This window comes from Yarrowia lipolytica, chromosome 1C (assembly GCF_001761485.1).
Source record: "Yarrowia lipolytica chromosome 1C, complete sequence".
Lineage (NCBI taxonomy): Eukaryota > Fungi > Ascomycota > Dipodascomycetes > Dipodascales > Yarrowia > Yarrowia lipolytica.
Window position 1 is genome coordinate 1,548,106 of NC_090772.1, and position 18,408 is coordinate 1,566,513.

Below are 18,408 nucleotides of genomic sequence, written 5' to 3' on the forward strand. Positions count from 1 at the left end.
ATTTAGCCGGAGCTACGCTGTAGAGCCGCTCAACATGGGTGTGATGGATCAACGGAGTGTGTTCATTCATGTGTGATGCGTTTTTGTTTCTGACGACTCCGTAGGACATGTTTGATGGTAGTTGGCACGACTGTGGTTCTGCTGGAGCAATTGCATGACCGTTGGGGAAATTTAGCCGCCCTTTGCTCGTTCGTCAATCTTCTTCCACGTAGCCTCAATGATTTTCTTGACATGGGCTAGGGCCTGGGAGTTGGGTTTGTTGGCCTTGCAGCTCAGGGTGTTGTAGGGGGGGTCAATCTGGACCTCTTCGACTGCGAGGATGGATTTTCCGTCCCATCGGCACGGCAGGGTCTTTGCAATGGCGTCGTAGATTTCCTGGCCCTGCTCGGTCACGCCCACGCCCTTGTTGGCCTGTTTTCGCATCTCCTGGTTCACCACGTCGCCCTCTCGTCTTTTGACGGCGTCCAGGTCGACGAATCCCACCGGCGAGTTGGTCTCGAACGCCTGGGTGGACACGGCTGGGGGAGCGTCCTTTTTAGCCCGGGCAATTTCAGACCACGAGTTCTTGGGCTTGGCAGCGGGGGCAGAGGTGGCGGCAGCAGCGGTCGGGGTCGATCCGGGGGTAGACTTGGGTTTCTCCAGCACCACAACCGACTTGATCAAAGGGGTTCGGACGATCCGGAACTTTTGGGGGGACTCCTCCAGGGTCACCGTCTGCGAAAGCGGGTCGTAGCAGTACACCGATCCCGTCACCTCGGTGAGCGCGGTGGTAGTCACGCGGATCTTGTGGCCAATCGTCCAGTCTATGGTTGTGGTCATGGCTGTGTGTTTTGTCGGGATGGACGTTTGTTTGTGAGGTATCCCGAGTGACCATCTTCACCACTATTAAGTTCGTCTCCCAACAGGCGTGCAGGAGGGTGCATGAGTGGGTGGAATCGACAGTTGGTCTGTTGGTTGATATGGTGTATAAAATGCGGGTCTGGGCGTTGATTTTGGTTTATAATGTTTCTCGCGTCTTCTGGGGAGTTTTTTTGAGTCGTTTACTTGGGTTCTGGGGCGTCCTGGTGACGTGTATCTGCTGTTACGAATGCACTAACAAATCCAACTAAAGGCTAACTAATGGCGATCTTCGTTCCAAGTACGAGTCATGACCGGGGTTCGAATTGTCAGGTCGTGCAGACCGGCATTGAAGAGAAAAAAATCATAAAAGCAACTTGTACTGTACTGTACAATTGCATGAGCGGTGTCAGAATCGCATCAACACGCCAGAATCGCACCAACATGGGTAACGGAGAGAGCCGGATCGCCCCGGAGATTGTAGCAGAATACGCATCTCTGAAAGCCGCTCAGGAACAACTGATGGAGGCAAGTAAGCAGCTGAACCAACAGATCGACGAGGCCTACGAGGCCATCGTGCCACAGTTGCCGGACCCTGTCTCCAGGGACGAGTGCGTTTCCGCCATGAATCGGCTCATTGAGGAGGACAGGCGATTTTATGGAAAATGGGCTTCCAACAAGCAGCATCTGGCGGTGCAATTGCAGGGTCATGCCGAACGACTAGCGGCTTTCGAGAGACACTTTCATGAGCACAAATTGGAGTCACAGTACAGAGCACCGGTGGAATTTTGGATGCGGCAGACTCGTCGTGAAACATATACCTGGAGAGAGCGACACAAGCCGGTGGACCGCGCCCTCAAGCTGCAACTGGCGGTTCAGAGCTTGGTCGATAATCAGGATGAGGACATGAGACAGTGGTATCTGGCAGAATGCATGCCTTTTGGGAGTCATCTCGACAAGAAACCGAGCTCGAAGCCTGGGGTAGTCGTTGAAACCAAGGAATCATGCCTTCCATTGGAAATAGCCTCTCTAATCTACGCCAATTGCGACCTTGAGTCGTGCTTGGAGCTCAGACAGGCCAACTCGTTTTGGTACAAGGCTTTCAAGCAATCGGATGACGTTCTTGAGAATGTTTTGGCAGCTCGATACCCGTGGTTCAGACTGGAGGGCGACCTTGAAACCTGGGGGGATTGCATGTTGGTTTTTGTGAAGCGTCTGGCAACGTGGAATACTGCAGAGAACTTCTCCGATATTCAACTTGTACGCACGGAGCCAACACCCCAACGTTTCATTACAGCGACTACTCTGGGGTTTGGTGAAAAGCCTCCGAGTGGCTTTTCTACGATACAAACCCATAATTCCGCCTGTCTCTCTTACAATTGTGGAAAGTTACATCTGAGCCATAGATCTAGCTATGCTGTTATGGACGCTTGCACTCTTGAGACGCGATTTGGAGACTGGGGTCGTTTTTCGGTGGTGTCCACCGTGTCCACCGATGAGGAAACAATCTTGAGAGTCGACGGTCTGGAAATCACGCTCCCAAAAACTATTCGCGAAGAAGATCTGCAGGATTGGGAGGGGCTGGAATCCCCGGTACTCGTTCGAAATCACCATATTCTGGTGAGAGCGCGAGACATCGTCTTCTTGTTCTCACTTGAAAAACCGTTGCACTACGAGAATTCATTCATCTACGCTGGAGGCGACCCAGGCAAGGAGGTGGGACATATCCACTTTGCCAAAACTCAAGATAAGACCGTGGGTGGCCTCCACGACCCCTTTTGCGACGAATTGGTTACGGTTCCCCTGCCACTCCAACACCTGGAACCCACAGCATCTTACAAGGGGCTCATTTGGTGCCGTGAAGCAATCAGTTATACCAGTGATGTGGTTTTGGTTCCCACATTTGTGGATCTGAAAGCACCGACCAAAATATACTATCGACGCGATAGATGTCTACCAATCAGCGATCCTTGGAACTGGTTGAGACAAGCAGGCACATCAGGAAATACGCACATTGTGACCGCCATGAGTCCCCAAGGTCTCACGCTGGTAGACTTGGATGCAGAAAGTGTCACGTACGTCTTAAAGCCTGATTATGAAGCTGTGAATGCCCGTGGACGCGCTGGTCGCGAAATGCTCCTTCCTGGCTTTGATGGAAACAAGTTTCAAGTCTGGTACATTGAACATGAATCCGTCAAGCGGTACAACATGGATGTCTGGGGGATGCAAGATGAGGATCAGCTAGAAGGAATATGGGACCTTGATACACTGTGACTACTACAGTAGTTCACAACCTGGTCTCATTACTACCCATCTCCACAAGCACTATTGAGGATGACTCCTGTTGAAAAATAGCAGAGACTTACTGATGAGAACTTCTGGTTGGGGATACAGACTAAGAGAAGTCGAGAATATAGCTATTGGTGATCACTAAGTTGCCCATCGGTCTGATTTGAGTTGAATCTGGACCAGCTATCGGAATAAGACAAGTTTGAAACCTCCTCAGATGACACAACCATCAGCAAGATGACCTCAGGGAGTATTACGAATACACCCATTCCTCACTGGCTCGTCCCATACCTCCAAATTGCGACTCGAGCGATGATCATCAAGCTTCACATTGAGAAGGTCTGGGGACTGGTTTCTGGGCATAACATCTGAACTTGAAAGATGAGGAAACTCGTCGGAGGAGGAAACTTGTTAGAGCAGGTAACTCGACAAATGAAGAAACTCGACATGGTTAAGTAGCATTGAGGAGGAGCAAGTTCGACCAAACATGTGATCCAAGCGGCTTTGACAGAAGCAGGTGGATAGAGCGAACGGGAGACAAAGTTGAGAGACAGTTAAACGGCAGTCATTCAACCTTGGGGAAAGAGACTACAGTATGTATTGGCGGACTTGTCACGAATTGTTGAAGGAGCAAGAACATGTCTACAGGAAACCAACCCCTGGTAAAGCTAGAGAACTGTGGGGGCTACAGCCGAGAACTGTGGGGGCTACAGCCGAGAGCACTGCTATGGGGCTACAGTTGAGAACAATGCTAAGGGGCTACAGTTAAGAGCAAGGCTACTCTGGTCTCCTCAAAGGTACACATGTCCAACAATGGTCCTATTGAGTCTGTTGCCTACCATCGCCCTTTTTGGCATGCTTAGATTGGAAGGTTCACAATATCTTGTTCATACATGTCACTCTTTACTCTACATAAATATCTACTTGGTCTGGTGCTCCTTGTGCTCTTTGTCGTGACCGTAAGCCTTGGTACCATAATGGCCGTTGATACAGATGATATCCTGAGGTCGGTATTCCTGCTTGCCCGACAAAAAGACCTTGAGGATCTTTTTGTTACCCTCGGCGGACCGGCCCTGGGCACCAATGGAAGTGCCGGAGATACGGGGAGTCATGGCGTTTCCCCCGCTGTACTTGTTTCGCATGGTTCTCCAGGGGTGGTATTTGGGGGCAGGCTGGAGAAACCAGACGTCTCCGCCGTATGCTCGGATCTTGCCAGACTTGAGGGCTTTGGCAATGTCCTCGGTGACGCAGATGGCTCCTCGGGCGGTGTTGACGAGCCAGACTCCGTCCTTCATGTGGGAGAAGAGCACTTTGTTGAAGAGACCCTTGGTGGAGGTGTGAAGGGGACAATTGATGGTAACAGCGTCACAGAGAGAAAGCATCTTCTCCAGAGACTCGACTTGTCGGCATCCAATTTCCTTCTCGACGTTGGCAGGCATGGGCTGGTAGTCGTAGTAGAGGAGCTCCAAGGGGTTGAAGGGTGCAAGTCTCTTCAGGACTCGCTGCCACCAGAAATGATCTGCTCGTGGGCAGCGACAAGTTTCGGACCAGCACCAGCATGGTCATAACAACGTTCTCAGCAACGGACTGGACGTTGAAGCCGGTGACCTCGAGTACGGCAATGTCTCGGGCGTTGGCTGCGTCAATATTGGCGTGGTCCGAGCCGACACCGGCGGTGATGTAGATCTTGAGCCTCTTGGCCTTGTTAATTTACTCCTTGTTGATGTAGCCGGGGTGGAAGGGGGTGGTGATAACTACGTCGGCGTCGACAATCTCCTTGTCGAAAACGGAGTCGGCTGTCCTTCAAAGAGTTGGTAACGAGAGTGTGGTCCTGTTACTCTAGCCAGTCTCAAATACCGAGCTCGTTCTCGGTGCATCCAAGGAGCTTGAGCTGGCGTGGGAGGACAAGGACTTTCATATTGGTGGTGTTTGTGAGTAGATAGGAATAGAGAGGATTTGGGGTCCTTTTTATTGTCATGATCACCATCTGGAGCCCTCCTTGAGGTGTTCAACTTGCAAGCCAGCGGGTGTTTCGACGGCTGTGGTGCGACTCGCTTATTTTCTCGCTAAGAACCAGAGGCTCGATCGTGAGTTCTAGCGGGGCTCCAATATAGCAAAAACAGACCAAGTTGGTTTAAATAGACACATTGAGACTGCACCAATCGATTCCCGGTATTTTCAGCTATTGCTTACTAACATCTTTCGACGGTACGGGCGGCATAATTTCCAAGTCGTGAATGAAATTTCAAGCCGCACTAATGTGCTGAGACGGTGTCTTAGAATAAGACGCGAGATACGCAATGCAGCTCAATACATTGACAAAATGAGCCTGGCTAGTTCCGACGACAACTTCTGCTCCGACGATATCAAGGTCTGCACACCTCTACCACTATGGTGATGAGAGAAGACGGAGAAGAGAACGAAGAAGAAGGATGGAGTCTGACGGGTAAAGAGGGAGAAGGGGCTCCCATGCCCCTGTAAAGCAGCTCAAACTGATGGATATCAAACACACCCTGACGAAAAAGTATGGAATCGGAGGCAAGGGCGACAAAAAGACGCTCTACTACAATCTCTCCTTGATTCAGTGGCCGTGTTTCTGCCGGCTGGCTCTTCTACCACAACCAGTCCGTCAAGATTCCCTGCTCTTCAAGGAGCGGAAACGGTATTCAACAATCATAAGAGAATGTATCGGGGCCGTCTCTGGATTTGAAGCTCAAGGACACTGGTGGGAGACAAGCTCGAGTAGGTGACGCCACTTGCTAAGATGCTCAAGGGATCCGAGATGGTCTGCTTTTGTCAACCACACCGAGTACAAGGTGTCCCCACGTGGACGGAAAGAATGCTCTACAGGTGGCCTGATAATTTTCAGCCAGCGCCTTGCCCAGGATTGCTGAATCTATCAAGGAGGTGGCACCTAGCATAGATCTCCCAGGTTGTTGGATCGAGAGAACACGAGGACGTCTTCAACAACGAACTGGAGTTTTCTGTTCTGCGCAAGTTGACTCTCAAAAGCCTGGCGTGGTGGAAGAAGAGGAGAGCTCGTCAACGGACTGCTGCCACTGCGAAAAGCAGACGATGGGACCTAAGCAAAGGAATAAGGAGGATAATGTCTCTTGTTACGACTCAGACGAGTCAGACTATTTTGTAGATGTTGATTCTGGTGGTAACCAGGATCTCTACGAGGAGGGTGTGATTGAAGATGAGAATGAAGTCATGGTCTTCACTCCAGAGCTACCTTTCGATACCACCATGTTCAGGGTACGAACCAACCTCGGTCGTTTCGCTTCGTCCCTTACTGACCGAAAACTCCCCAACCGCAAAGCGGACAGCAGGAAGTGTCCCATTGACACATGTCGAGAGGTGCCGCAACCAGTTGAGTGATGGTACCGCACGAGGAGTTTTAGAGCATGTGTCTTCATTAGATGCTGAAGAAGCACAGCCACCAAAGTCGCTAGTGGCCGCTACCAAAACCAGGCAAGTTGATGCAACAACGGAGTCAACCAGTAAGTGCAGTTTATCCAGTCACTACGGTTCAGCCAGATGAAAATTCAGTTATCGTCATTGACTCCAATGAGAACACACACAATCTCTGGTGAATAGCTCAATCTAGAACTCGATGGCCAACAGGACTAGTGTTGACGAACAGACTCCGCTCAGCCCCTCGTTCCAGCCTCGCACGGGTCCGTTTGTTCAACCTCCTTGGTGAACCCTGTCGACCAAAACATGATGTCCTGGAAAACTCCATCGGTCAACGAGATGCGCGAAATGGCAACTCGACATGGCCTACATCTTCTTACCCGACAGGATATGCCCTCTCTGTAGATCCTCTCTCTTGAGTAGATTTATGACATGGCGGCCCGACATGGTCTGCATGTGCTTAATACAGAGGAGATGCACAGGTTGACGGCCCAGAGTAGACCCCGTATATGCGGTACGTCGAGGTGGCCATTGTGCACACCTCATCCAGTGACTTCTATCATGCATTCGTCTTCCACTTGTAGCATCGTCTTCCACTTGTAGCATACAACCTCCAGTTTCGAACGTTTCGCACCCATCTCCATACAACCTCCATCTTCTAGCGTTTCGCGCCGACCTCTTCGAGAGGTCCATCTCTCGCATCCCGCAGAAGTGTCTCGGCGAAAGAAACCGTTGGAGACTGTTCAGTGAGAGTATATTCCCCCTCCAAATGAGGATCTCTACTCTAGCTAATGAGAACCATCACCATGTCGGCCTTAGGAGACAAGCAATTTATTCATTTAATAGATATCCTGTGTAATACCATTATAACAGAGTAACTGAGCATGGATTTGTCGCATTCCCATTTATATTATCTTCATTCCTTTCAATAGATGACCAACTACTTATTCAAACAATCCAATGGAGCCTACAAACAGATACAACTACCTGACGAGCTTTTGGATTGCTCCCGAGTTGATTAGACGTCCTGATGAGACCAAAGACGTGGCTGAAACTCCCGTGGTAAACCCCTGGCTAGATGTTTCGCTGGGAACGGGTTCTGGGTCTCGATCTAGTCAGGGAAGTCTTGCATCTGATATTGCGCGTATCAAACCTCAGGAGATTGTCAGAGAAAAACAAATGAAGGAACTAGAGCTTGATAACGGAGAGTTTTACCCCGAGTTGGTGGGGTTGCGGTCGGCTTCTCTGTCATACTCTCAGCCTGCTATATCTACAACCGATTCCGGGTTCCAAAAACTCACATTAACGACACTCTTACCCAAGTCGATGGTCATGCTCCTACTTGCTATAGCTTTGGAGTACTCGAAATTGCATTTCCCGCTTGGACTCTCACTTTTGAGTCCCGGGCCCCAATGTCGAGCTGTCGACCGAAGATATTATCAAGAATTGACTCGAGAAGTATCGAGGCTCTGGAGCTTTTCAAGTTCAAGGCCATGAGAGACGCCCGAACCAAGGGTTCCCTGCTGTCTACACTCAACGGAACGAAAACAGATGCAGGACACAGTGTCTGACGGAGTGGCTATCGGCTCTTTTGAACCACAAGCAAGAGATTGAGGGGCGACTGGACTTAGTGGAGACATTCAAGACACGAAATCCGCAATCGTTGTTACAATCTGCTCAAGAGATTCTTCAAACAATAAACGAGATACAGGCACTCATGTAACCTGAATGATATTTTCTCGACAATTAATCATCTCACATTCGTTAAACAGAGCCCAATGCATCATAGTATATAATCACACACGGTACGTTTACCAGGATATTACCAAAAAAGACAAATTAAAGGCATTTGGGCTGAAGAAAAAAATTCTTTGAACAGAGTTTCGATAATGCACACCATTGCTTTATCTCAACCTTAATATACACCACAGTATATATATAATATAGGGAGAAACATCGGTCCCCATGCCTCCAGAGTCCCAATATACTTTTCAGAAGATTGCTCGAGGCAGTGGATTCTGTCAGACTTCCGGGAACAGGAATTCGCAGACCTTCGGAAACTGGAATTCGCAGAGATCATCTCTCGTCCTTCTACCACGTCCTCCTGCCTCTCATGGTCAAGGTCTGACGCTTTTAAAACTAATTATATAACAATATTGTACAATTATTGCTTCCTTCACGGATTCAATCATAAGTTGTCCCTCAGTTCTCTTTCACTTGGTCACTCGTGATGGGCGGTTTTTCTTTGAGTTCAGACTTGCGCGAGAGATGGCTTCTTGAGTTCAATATCGTCACCGCTCATAACCTGCTGAAGGTAGCAGAGTAATACCTGGTCTTCCTCACAGTTTTAAAGGAACTAGCTTGGTCGTAGGCAAAATTTCCATCCTGTAGATAGTGTATCTGATTTTCAAATGGGCAGTTTTATTTCTTGTTCTCATGCCGATTGTTCAACTAAGTCTGCCAACTACACTTTCACCACCACACATCACTACATGTACATTCCACTGCACTGCCAGCTTCAAAAACTCACAAACAACGACATCGAGAGACAAATTCACCTGATATCCCTACATACCGCTGTCTCACCATGTCCCTACCCAAGAACACCCGTGCTGGTTGAGATTGAAATGAGTCTCAAGTGCTGGTTGAGATTGGAATGAGTCTCAAGTGCTGGTTGAGATTGAAATGAGAGTTTCCAGTGCTGTGGTTTTCCAAAGCACAATTTGTTGGGGAATTGATGTTTCGGACAAACATTCTAGAAGCTGTTATTCCGAAGAACACACATTATTCACCAATACTTGATTGCTCAATGTCCACTGGAACAGTAGGTATGATGGATCTCACACGTAGATTCTCACTTCACTTTGTCACTGGCTGAGACCTTTCGAAGCGTGCATGCCTTCTTCTAACTGCATGGCCCTGCCATTTTTTCTTCCGTACACTTCATTCACTCCCTATCCGTCATAAGTTGCTTCTGCCATCACTAGCTACGAATACTACACTGGAACTTGAGAAGTAATTATTAAATGGACTATTCAGATTACGGCCGTCACTTACAGAAGAGCAGCGAACAGGGGAAGAGCAGCGAAGCCACCGACAACCAGCTTAGAGGCTCCATTGGCCTGGGCAGGGTGGTCAGCAGATCCAGTGGCCTGGGGAGACTGAGGGATATCAGAAGGTCCGGCAGTGCTGTCAACTCTGAGGGTGGACTGGGGCTTGGAATCAACGCCGTTGCTTGCTCCAGAGTCTGATCCATTGGAATTGTTTCCATCAGATCCGTTACCGTTTCCGTCAGAGCCGTTACCGTTGGAACCATCAGAGCCGTTGCCGTTGGAACCGTCAGAGCCGTTGCTGTTGGAACCGTCAGAGCCGTTGCCGTTGGAACCGTCAGAGCCGTTGCCGTTGGAACCGTCAGAGCCGTTGCCGTTGGAACCGTCAGAGCCGTTGCCGTTGGAACCGTCAGAGCCGTTGCCGTTGGAACCGTCAGAGCCGTTGCCGTTGGAACCGTCAGATCCGTTGCCGTTGGAACCATCAGAGCCGTTGCCGTTGGAACCGTCAGAGCCGTTGCCGTTTCCATCAGAGCCGTTGCCGTTGGAACCGTCAGAGCCGTTGCCGTTTCCATCAGAGCCGTTGCCGTTGTCGTCAGATCCGTTACCGTTGTCGTCAGATCCGTTGCCGTTGGAACCATCAGATCCGTTGCCGTTGGAACCATCAGAGCCGTTGCCGTTGGAACCATCAGAGCCGTTGCCGTTTCCATCAGAGCCGTTACCGTTGGAACCGTCAGATCCGTTGCCGTTGTCGTCAGATCCGTTACCGTTGGAACCGTCAGAGCCGTTACCGTTGGAACCGTCAGATCCGTTACCGTTGGAACCGTCAGATCCGTTACCGTTGGAACCGTCAGATCCGTTGCCGTTGGAACCGTCAGATCCGTTGCCGTTGGAACCGTCAGATCCGTTGCCGTTGGCACCGTCAGAGCCGTTGCCGTTTCCATCAGAGCCGTTGCTGTTGTCGTCAGATCCGTTACCGTTGTCGTCAGATCCGTTGCCGTTGCCGTTGTCGTCAGATCCGTTGCCGTTGTCGTCAGATCCGTTGCCGTTGGAACCATCAGAGCCGTTGCCGTTGGAACCATCAGAGCCGTTGCCGTTTCCATCAGAGCCGTTACCGTTGGAACCGTCAGATCCGTTGCCGTTGTCGTCAGATCCGTTGCCGTTGTCGTCAGATCCGTTGCCGTTGTCGTCAGATCCGTTGCCGTTTCCATCGGAACCATTGCCGTTACCGTCAGAATCGTTGCCGTTGTCAGATCCATCATTGTCAGAACCGTTACCGTTAGAACCGTCACCATTTCCATCATCATTGTCGTCAGAACCGTTTCCGCTATCAGATCCATCATAACCGCCAGTAGAAGTGGCAGAGGGGGCAGTGACAGGTACGGACTGAGATCCCTTGTTATCGCCGGTAGTGGTGGCAGTAGAGACGTCTGTGTTTGTCTCTGTGTCCTTTTTCGTGGAAGTAACAGGGTCAACATCTGTGGAAGAGCCGGAGCCACCGGTTGAAATGGCAGGAACGCCGCCAGTAGTGGAGGCTCCAGAACCATCAGTGGAAGAGGCATCGGCTCCGCCAGTAGTGGAGGCTCCAGAACCATCAGTGGAAGAGGCATCGGCTCCGCCAGTGGAAGAGGCATCGGCTCCGCCAGTGGAAGAGGCATCGGCTCCGCCAGTGGAAGAGGCATCGGCTCCGCCAGTGGAAGAGGCATCGGCTCCGCCAGTGGAAGAGGCGCCAGAGTCGCCAGTGGAAGAGGCATCGGCTCCGCCAGTGGAAGAGGCGCCAGAGTCGCCAGTGGAAGAGGCATCGGCTCCGCCAGTGGAAGAGGCATCGACTCCGCCAGTGGAAGAGGCATCGGCTCCGCCAGTGGAAGAGGCGCCAGAGTCGCCAGTGGAAGAGGCAGGGGCTCCGCCAGTAGTGGAGGCTCCAGAACCATCAGTGGAAGAGGCATCGGCTCCGCCAGTGGAAGAGGCATCGGCTCCGCCAGTGGAAGAGGCATCGGCTCCGCCAGTGGAAGAGGCATCGGCTCCGCCAGTGGAAGAGGCATCGGCTCCGCCAGTGGAAGAGGCGCCAGAGTCGCCAGTGGAAGAGGCATCGGCTCCGCCAGTGGAAGAGGCAGGGGCTCCGCCAGTGGAAGAGGCATCGGCTCCGCCAGTGGAAGAGGCAGGGGCTCCGCCAGTGGAAGAGGCATCGGCTCCGCCAGTGGAAGAGGCAGGGGCTCCGCCAGTGGAAGAGGCATCGGCTCCGCCAGTGGAAGAGGCAGGGGCTCCGCCAGTGGAAGAGGCAGGGGCTCCGCCAGTGGTGGAGGCGCCAGAGCCATCAGTGGAAGAGGCATCGGCTCCGCCAGTGGAAGAGGCATCGGCTCCGCCAGTGGTGGAGGCACCAGAGCCATCAGTGGAAGAGGCATCGGCTCCGCCAGTGGTGGAGGCGCCAGGGCCGTCAGTGGAAGAGGCATCGGCTCCGCCAGTGGTGGAGGCACCAGAGCCATCAGTGGAAGAGGCATCGGCTCCGCCAGTGGAAGAGGCATCGGCTCCGCCAGTGGAAGAGGCGCCAGAGTCGCCAGTGGAAGAGGCAGGGGCTCCGCCAGTAGTGGAGGCTCCAGAACCATCAGTGGTGGAGGCATCGGCTCCGCCAGTGGTGGAGGCGCCAGAGCCATCAGTGGAAGAGGCATCGGCTCCGCCAGTGGAAGAGGCATCGACTCCGCCAGTGGAAGAGGCGCCAGAGTCGCCAGTGGAAGAGGCATCGGCTGTAGATGAAGCAGGAACAGGAGAAGAGTCGGTCTGATAGTCCTGAGTGGATGAAGTCACAGGAATCATAGAGGTAGCCTCCGAAATGGCAGGAGCGGTGGAAGCAGGAGCGGGACTGATGACGACTGTAACAGTGACATTAGGATCGTTGATAACAATCTTTGCGTTAAGAGCGTTCTCAGCATGACGAGCAATGGTCTGGGCCATGTACATGTTGAAGACAGTTCGTCGGGAGACCTTCAAGTCCTCGGCAGTGTAAGGCTGGGCGGCCTTGCCAACCACCCACTTGATGGCGTAAATTGGAAGTGTAGGGTTGACGGCAGAATACCAATCTCTTCCACTCTCGGCGGAGTATTGCAGCACCAACTGAAGGCCTGCCACGAGCTCATCGTGAGTGGGGGGGATTGAGAGATCCCGGCTGTTGACAAAGGGGACATCAAGACCCATCTTCAGGGCAAGGGCGCCAGCATTAGTGACAATGTTGGCGGCGGCCAGGCCCGGAATGATTTTGGCGTAGGCCCAAAAGATATGGTTGGTCTCAGGAGTCTTGAGGTATTCCAGCTGGGAGGGGTCCTCGGTGACGACGAGGCCAAGGGCCCATCCAAGCATGGTGGCGAGCGCGAGGACTGAGAACTTCATAACGAAAGACTAGGGTGGGGTGAGGATGTTGATTCTGAACTGCAGAGAAGGGATGGCATGTGTTTATATAGACGGGAGCGAGACCCCTGCTATCTTGTGGGAATTTCCAACGTGCACCAGTTCCATTCTTGGAATGTGCGCGCAAGTAAGTTGGTAAAAGATTTCCGAAGCGGGAAGCGGCTGAAGCCGGCAACCCCTGTACGTTCCTGTACTGTGCCAGGCTGTATCTTTGTCTTCACGAGCGTTTGACAACGGCGCGCGCGCTCGTATTGTCCGTCATGTCAAATGTATGTGTTTAACAAGGATATATATCCAGACGTGTTTCGGTTGAACATATTTTGGTATGATAGACTCGAGGTACCAACCACTAGGCGGACTTCTTTCACCAAACAGCTCACGTTCGAAGGAAGTTATCTTGGTACTGTATACAAGATATCGCGCAATCTCTCACGGTCCGCAGACGTACAGTACTCCTGAAAGAAGGAAATTCAGCTCAGCATTGTGAGCAAATGCGCGGCACGCCGTACATCTCGGCGGCGTACATGCGGGTCGACTTTGGGGGGTCTCAGGGGTATTCATGACGGAACCAGGAACAGATGATGACAACAACATCATTTTCCCGTGTTTCCTGGGGACGTTGTCGGTTAGTGTCGTTCCGCCGTGGTATTGACATCGAACCATGTAGACAAGTGTCGACAATCGTTCGACCTTCGAGAAATGTCTAGACGAGAAGCGGAAGCTCCCGCAGGGTACAAATGGCCTGCGTGAGAGCTGCAGGCATACGGACCGCCCTGCAGCGTGTATACGGGGCTTTACACACCGATCTCCAAAGGGGTGCGTCACGGTGCAGGGTCCTGCAATATTTGCATCCAGTTAGTACTGTACTGAGGTCTTCAAATGGATGTGTTTTGGGGAGTTGTGGGAGTAGGAAAAGTGTTGGCGGCAGTTTTAACTGTCTTGTTCGTGTTGCTGGAGTTCACTCCGCGGTTGGTCGTCGGTTTTTGATTCTCTGTAGAAAGACCCCGACTCCGGGTCGACGATGTAGGGTTATATGCAGGCATCTACGGTGGTGGAGTACAAGTAGTGAAAAATAGTGTTCAGGATCAAAGATCCCAGGTACAGTACGCCGTTTGGTCGGGTTCTTAGGGTTCTTATCTACCGGCGGCTGCGACCAGTAGGTGAAGGAAGATCCGGGGCGGCAGATTTGTTTTATTTTTAAAAAATCAGACGCGTTGGAGTCGCAGTTCAATGTGGGATGATTTATTCCTGAAAGGTCAAGAAGGGATAATTTATTCCTGGAAGATCAAGATGCGATAATTTCTTCCTGAAAGATCAAGATTGGACAATTTTTACCTGAAAAGTTCAAGAACGGGGTCTTAGATCTGGTAGCATTCATACAGGGGTGTTTTTGTTCTTTTATTAATCGTTGTCTCTTTTTCCTTGAGGGTCCCCTCGGACCTCTCGGACCCCCCTCGGACCCCTCGTGGGTTTCTTTCCATCCTGTTTTCAGTCGCCAGGGGATAGGAACTTTTTGCTCGTGTGAACCTACTCCACCCTAGTGCTCGCACTTACAGACTCTCTCTACTGAATGCATCTCTGCTGTTGCCTGTCAACTTAATGAGCCCTTCCTCTTGTCTCCATGCTGCCAAGCATTCTTCAGCGACTATTCTTTTCCAGCAGTTCGGCTTTTGATGGCAATTGGCAATTGTAGTAGTGCAACAGGGACTTGAGTTGAAGACCTCCACTGTTCAATGATATCCGGCGTTCAACCGGAAGTTCAGTGGACGGGCGTTCAATGATAACCGACGTTAAAGCTGACGTTCAATGGGCGGGCGTTCCACGCTCACGAACATTCAACTCTCACGAACAAAGCCCCGACATGTTCGTGTTCAAAAAGATCTCGCATAGCCAGGGAGAGGAAAGCCGAACTCTCTTGTTCCCGTGCGTCTTGTTGCAGCAGATGCCGTTAGGCTCCCGTATTCGTCTTAAATTGCTCATTTTGCCGGAAAAATATCAATCTAAAAGACACCAAACCGTTTCAACTCCTCGAAATTGTCCAAATAACTGCTATTTTCCTTCAATTTTGGTTTACTGGTGATCTGGGGAGACATTCCGGCTTTCACAGTCACACTGAGAGCGTCCGGTAAGATAACTACATGACTATAAAAAGCTATTTCATTCATCCGGAACTTCCGGAACTTATGGAAAGACTACAAAGAAGTACTCCGATTCTAATTTGAGACACTTCCTTCAACATTTGTACGTGCGGTATCGTACTCATCGTATCTTGGAAACTTGCTTATGACAATTGATAGAGGTACAACCAATAAAACAGCAGAATTATGAAGTTCAATGTCTATATTGTGTATTGACCCACTTATGAGCAAGTCACCTGGAATATCGCTGAGACTGCGGTTCCTAAAGGCCTCTTTTGGCTTTTCTTTATCTACATTCTAATGAGAATTGATATAGCGTCCTGTGAGCACAGGAAAACAACAGATAGAAAAGATATAAGTCATGTATCTTCAACTTTGGCGATTACTGGGGTACTTTTACCCCAGTTGAATCACTACACAGACTGAGCAACTACTGTCTGACTCTCTATGGGTTTATGTAGTACTGTACTCAGTACTTGTTCTAAGCTGTATGTTACAAACAGATTTGCAATGGAGGACAATCCTAGAGATTTAATGCATTAGAGCCCTTGTATGATGGTACGGCACTCTTTAGATCAAGTCCTTGTACGTCTGAGTTCCGGATTGGGATTTCTCATGACAGAAACTTGTGCTGAACCAACCAACTCCTCAATGTTGAATAGATAATGGAAGATCTCTGGGACTTTTGTATTGTTATAGGCACTTCAGAATCATTCTCTATGAATATATAGATTACCTATACAACAACCTTCGCACCCCTTTTTACATTTCTCGTTCTCCCATGAACCCTTCAGCTCAGACAAAGCAGCAGTACAGCCCACTCATTACGGCAACTCCTTGTGAATCTTGAATAATTCTCTCAAGTTTCCGAAAGCAGCTTTGAAAAAGGCAGAGTACTAGTTTATTGGCTGCAATGGGACTGCATTATGTGGAATAGGCAGGTCTATGGTTCTCAGTAACATTCCATATCCCCCGATATCTTTCTTCGTCTCGTAAAACCATTCCATCTATATCAGCGAATAGCAACCCAATATATCTATGGCTTGTTGAAAAGCACCTTCTCAGACTGGCTCTTTCCTAAGCTGCTCTTTGTGATATCACAACTCAATCACAGCGTCTTGTAGTACAGTACTGATACCATTGACAGCCATCAGGGAAGTTGAGACTGTGTTGGTACTCCTACATTTTATTGTTCTCCAAAACAGCTTTCAAGGCATATAATTACTTGTTGAATGAGCGAGAGAACCAGTTTCACAACCCCACCTGACTTGTGCGCGAAATACGCAACAAATTCTGTTATGAAAACTGTTGAAAGGCATAGCCACAAGCTGTAGACTTGAAATAAAAAAGTCGTTCTAACTATAGTTTCAGTATATTGAAACATTTTCCAGTACCTATGGAGAGAGATCCATATACATCTATATACTGAAACATTACTATCGCATTTCATAGATTCACCAAAACCTTACATTACAACATAAATACGCATACCAGTGTCTATTAAAGCTCATATGATATAGAAACAGAACAGTTCTATCTTATTATTAACTCCACTTGCTTCTACAAACCTCATTTCTGGCGCAATCACATTATCCCTTCTCTCGGCTTATTGGATCTCTCATCCATGGGCTTAATAAGCGCCGATGGTTTAGTGGTAAAATCCATCGTTGCCATCGATGGGCCCCCGGTTCGATTCCGGGTCGGCGCAGCCCTGGTTACGGCCATATCCTGGTGAAAATACGGCTTCCCGTTCGATCAGCCATAGTCAAGCACCAGAGAGCCCAGTTAGTATTGTAGTGGGAGACCATACGAGAATCCTGGGTGCTGTAATCTTTTTGCCCCCCATGAGGTATCAGTGAGTTGGGGTTTTTGTACTTTTTGAAAGGTTCTTCAGCTTTTTATTGCAGCTATTCCACTGCTCAAGACGATTAGAAACAAACTCACGTTGAATCCAACGGCAGAAATATTGCTGACTAAGAAAGGAGTCCTACGTAGTTCCGAATGGCGGACACGGGAAACAAAATTCGCTATCTCGGCCTTGTTCTCCTATTGACTGTTTTCTTTGATCTGATAATATATCCCCCTTTTTCCCCGTGGGGAGTTGTCAGGTGGAAAAAAAAAACAAAAAAAAAGTGCTCGGGTCTGATAAGGTTTTGATAGTCGTATCCGCTTGAGTTTAGTTGTAGGTTAAAACTAATTTTTCGCCTGACAAAGTCACGATTTTCCAACCTCTCTCCTTGTATCATTTTTTCAACTTCTCTTCATCTTGCGTATTCAGATCAACAGATATCATCTTGTTTTGTCCCTCTTTCGACAAGATTGTCTTCTTCAATCGTGTATGCAGAGATCGACACTAATGCAAGGGAAATATGTTATAGATTCTCAACCGATTTCAACGCGTCTTTGTCACCGTTAATTAAACACCTTTTTATTGCTTCTGTATTCGTAATCGACTTATTTCTCGGCTTTTGAAGAGGAATCAGTCGACAACGCCACAATCCTTCCATGCAGCTGTAGAGTCAGCCTACTCTCTTTTCTTCACGAGATGGAGCCATGACGGATAACATTTGGCAATTGGCTGTTGGTTCCGTCTCTCGAATAATGTAATAGGTGAAACTTCCTGTATATGTTGTCTTTTGGATGTGTCCACCTGTATTGTTCAGACAATCTCCAGGGCCTTTGAAGATCTTGATCCTCATCGTATTTCTCCGAAAACATGCCATATCACATCATCTTTCTCGATCACGGTGAACTGGTAATTCTGAATCGATCGGTTGTTTCACGTTTTCAATTGATCAGCTATTCAGTCGGATATCCTGGTTTTTCATCTTGATACTCACTTGTTCTCAACTAAAACTCCAAATTATTTCACTCAAATCCCTAGTAACCCAACTAATTGAAGAAACTCTGAGTTCCACAATAATTTTGCAACTATCTCAATAGTACTCGATGTTTTGTTCTGTCACCACCTAATACCGGCAGTACAATAATATCTAAAAGTGCTAGTAAGACATATCCCCATTCTCCAGCTGTTGAATGAGTCTCTGAATCTATCTCTTACAAGTTGAAAGCTTTGCACTACATAATGAGTCAAAAAAAATGAAGCTGAACCACCAAATGAAACAGCCAAACTCAACTAACAATGAATTTGGACAACGACACATCTCACAGGTGTCAAAATCAACTAAACAACGCTCGTAAAGTCTCTTTCCTTTCTTGTCAACCCCCAATGAGATGCTGGCACGTTTAGCGGGTTAATAACTACTGGATATTGTAATTAG

At 49.3% G+C, this 18,408-nt stretch overlaps 9 protein-coding genes and 2 non-coding genes across 11 annotated transcripts; 7 read left to right on the forward strand and 4 right to left on the reverse strand.

The window, feature by feature from the left end:
- Positions 1-171: 171 nt before the first annotated feature.
- Positions 172-819, reverse strand: YALI1_C15489g (uncharacterized protein; the record flags this gene model as incomplete). The annotated part of the gene is made up of 1 exon (XM_501706.3): positions 172-819. One exon carries the CDS (start codon positions 817-819, stop codon positions 172-174), a length of 648 nt encoding a protein of 215 aa, XP_501706.3.
- A 300-nt stretch (positions 820-1,119) lies between these two features.
- Positions 1,120-3,111, forward strand: YALI1_C15492g (uncharacterized protein; the record flags this gene model as incomplete). Its single annotated transcript, XM_501707.3, has 1 exon — positions 1,120-3,111. One exon carries the CDS (start codon positions 1,120-1,122, stop codon positions 3,109-3,111), a length of 1,992 nt encoding a protein of 663 aa, XP_501707.2.
- A 396-nt stretch (positions 3,112-3,507) lies between these two features.
- On the forward strand, positions 3,508-3,752 carry YALI1_C15516g (uncharacterized protein; the record flags this gene model as incomplete). Its single annotated transcript, XM_068282301.1, has 2 exons — positions 3,508-3,581; positions 3,626-3,752. 2 exons carry the CDS (start codon positions 3,508-3,510, stop codon positions 3,750-3,752), a joined length of 201 nt encoding a protein of 66 aa, XP_068138402.1.
- A 294-nt stretch (positions 3,753-4,046) lies between these two features.
- YALI1_C15526g (uncharacterized protein) lies at positions 4,047-4,565 on the reverse strand (the record flags this gene model as incomplete). Its single annotated transcript, XM_066094211.2, has 1 exon — positions 4,047-4,565. One exon carries the CDS (start codon positions 4,563-4,565, stop codon positions 4,047-4,049), a length of 519 nt encoding a protein of 172 aa, XP_065950283.2.
- A 315-nt stretch (positions 4,566-4,880) lies between these two features.
- Positions 4,881-5,274, reverse strand: YALI1_C15532g (uncharacterized protein; the record flags this gene model as incomplete). Its single annotated transcript, XM_068282302.1, has 2 exons — positions 4,881-5,192; positions 5,248-5,274. The coding sequence occupies 2 exons, from the start codon at positions 5,272-5,274 to the stop codon at positions 4,881-4,883; spliced, it is 339 nt and encodes a 112-aa protein (XP_068138403.1).
- Positions 5,275-5,908: 634 nt separating this feature from the next.
- On the forward strand, positions 5,909-6,507 carry YALI1_C15540g (uncharacterized protein; the record flags this gene model as incomplete). The annotated part of the gene is made up of 2 exons (XM_068282303.1): positions 5,909-5,952; positions 6,000-6,507. 2 exons carry the CDS (start codon positions 5,909-5,911, stop codon positions 6,505-6,507), a joined length of 552 nt encoding a protein of 183 aa, XP_068138404.1.
- Positions 6,508-7,503: 996 nt separating this feature from the next.
- YALI1_C15556g (uncharacterized protein) lies at positions 7,504-8,114 on the forward strand (the record flags this gene model as incomplete). The annotated part of the gene is made up of 2 exons (XM_068282304.1): positions 7,504-7,829; positions 7,895-8,114. 2 exons carry the CDS (start codon positions 7,504-7,506, stop codon positions 8,112-8,114), a joined length of 546 nt encoding a protein of 181 aa, XP_068138405.1.
- Positions 8,115-9,596: 1,482 nt separating this feature from the next.
- Positions 9,597-12,971, reverse strand: YALI1_C15610g (uncharacterized protein; the record flags this gene model as incomplete). Its single annotated transcript, XM_501711.3, has 1 exon — positions 9,597-12,971. The coding sequence occupies one exon, from the start codon at positions 12,969-12,971 to the stop codon at positions 9,597-9,599; it is 3,375 nt and encodes a 1,124-aa protein (XP_501711.3).
- Positions 12,972-13,023: 52 nt separating this feature from the next.
- On the forward strand, positions 13,024-13,302 carry YALI1_C15611g (uncharacterized protein; the record flags this gene model as incomplete). The annotated part of the gene is made up of 2 exons (XM_068282305.1): positions 13,024-13,106; positions 13,158-13,302. 2 exons carry the CDS (start codon positions 13,024-13,026, stop codon positions 13,300-13,302), a joined length of 228 nt encoding a protein of 75 aa, XP_068138406.1.
- Positions 13,303-16,764: 3,462 nt separating this feature from the next.
- Positions 16,765-16,835, forward strand: YALI1_C15648r. The gene has a single exon. It is a non-coding gene; the product is annotated as a tRNA-Gly (tRNA).
- A 5-nt stretch (positions 16,836-16,840) lies between these two features.
- YALI1_C15649r lies at positions 16,841-16,959 on the forward strand. The gene has a single exon (XR_002432101.3). It is a non-coding gene; the product is annotated as a 5S ribosomal RNA (ribosomal RNA).
- The last annotated feature ends 1,449 nt before the right edge of the window (positions 16,960-18,408 follow it).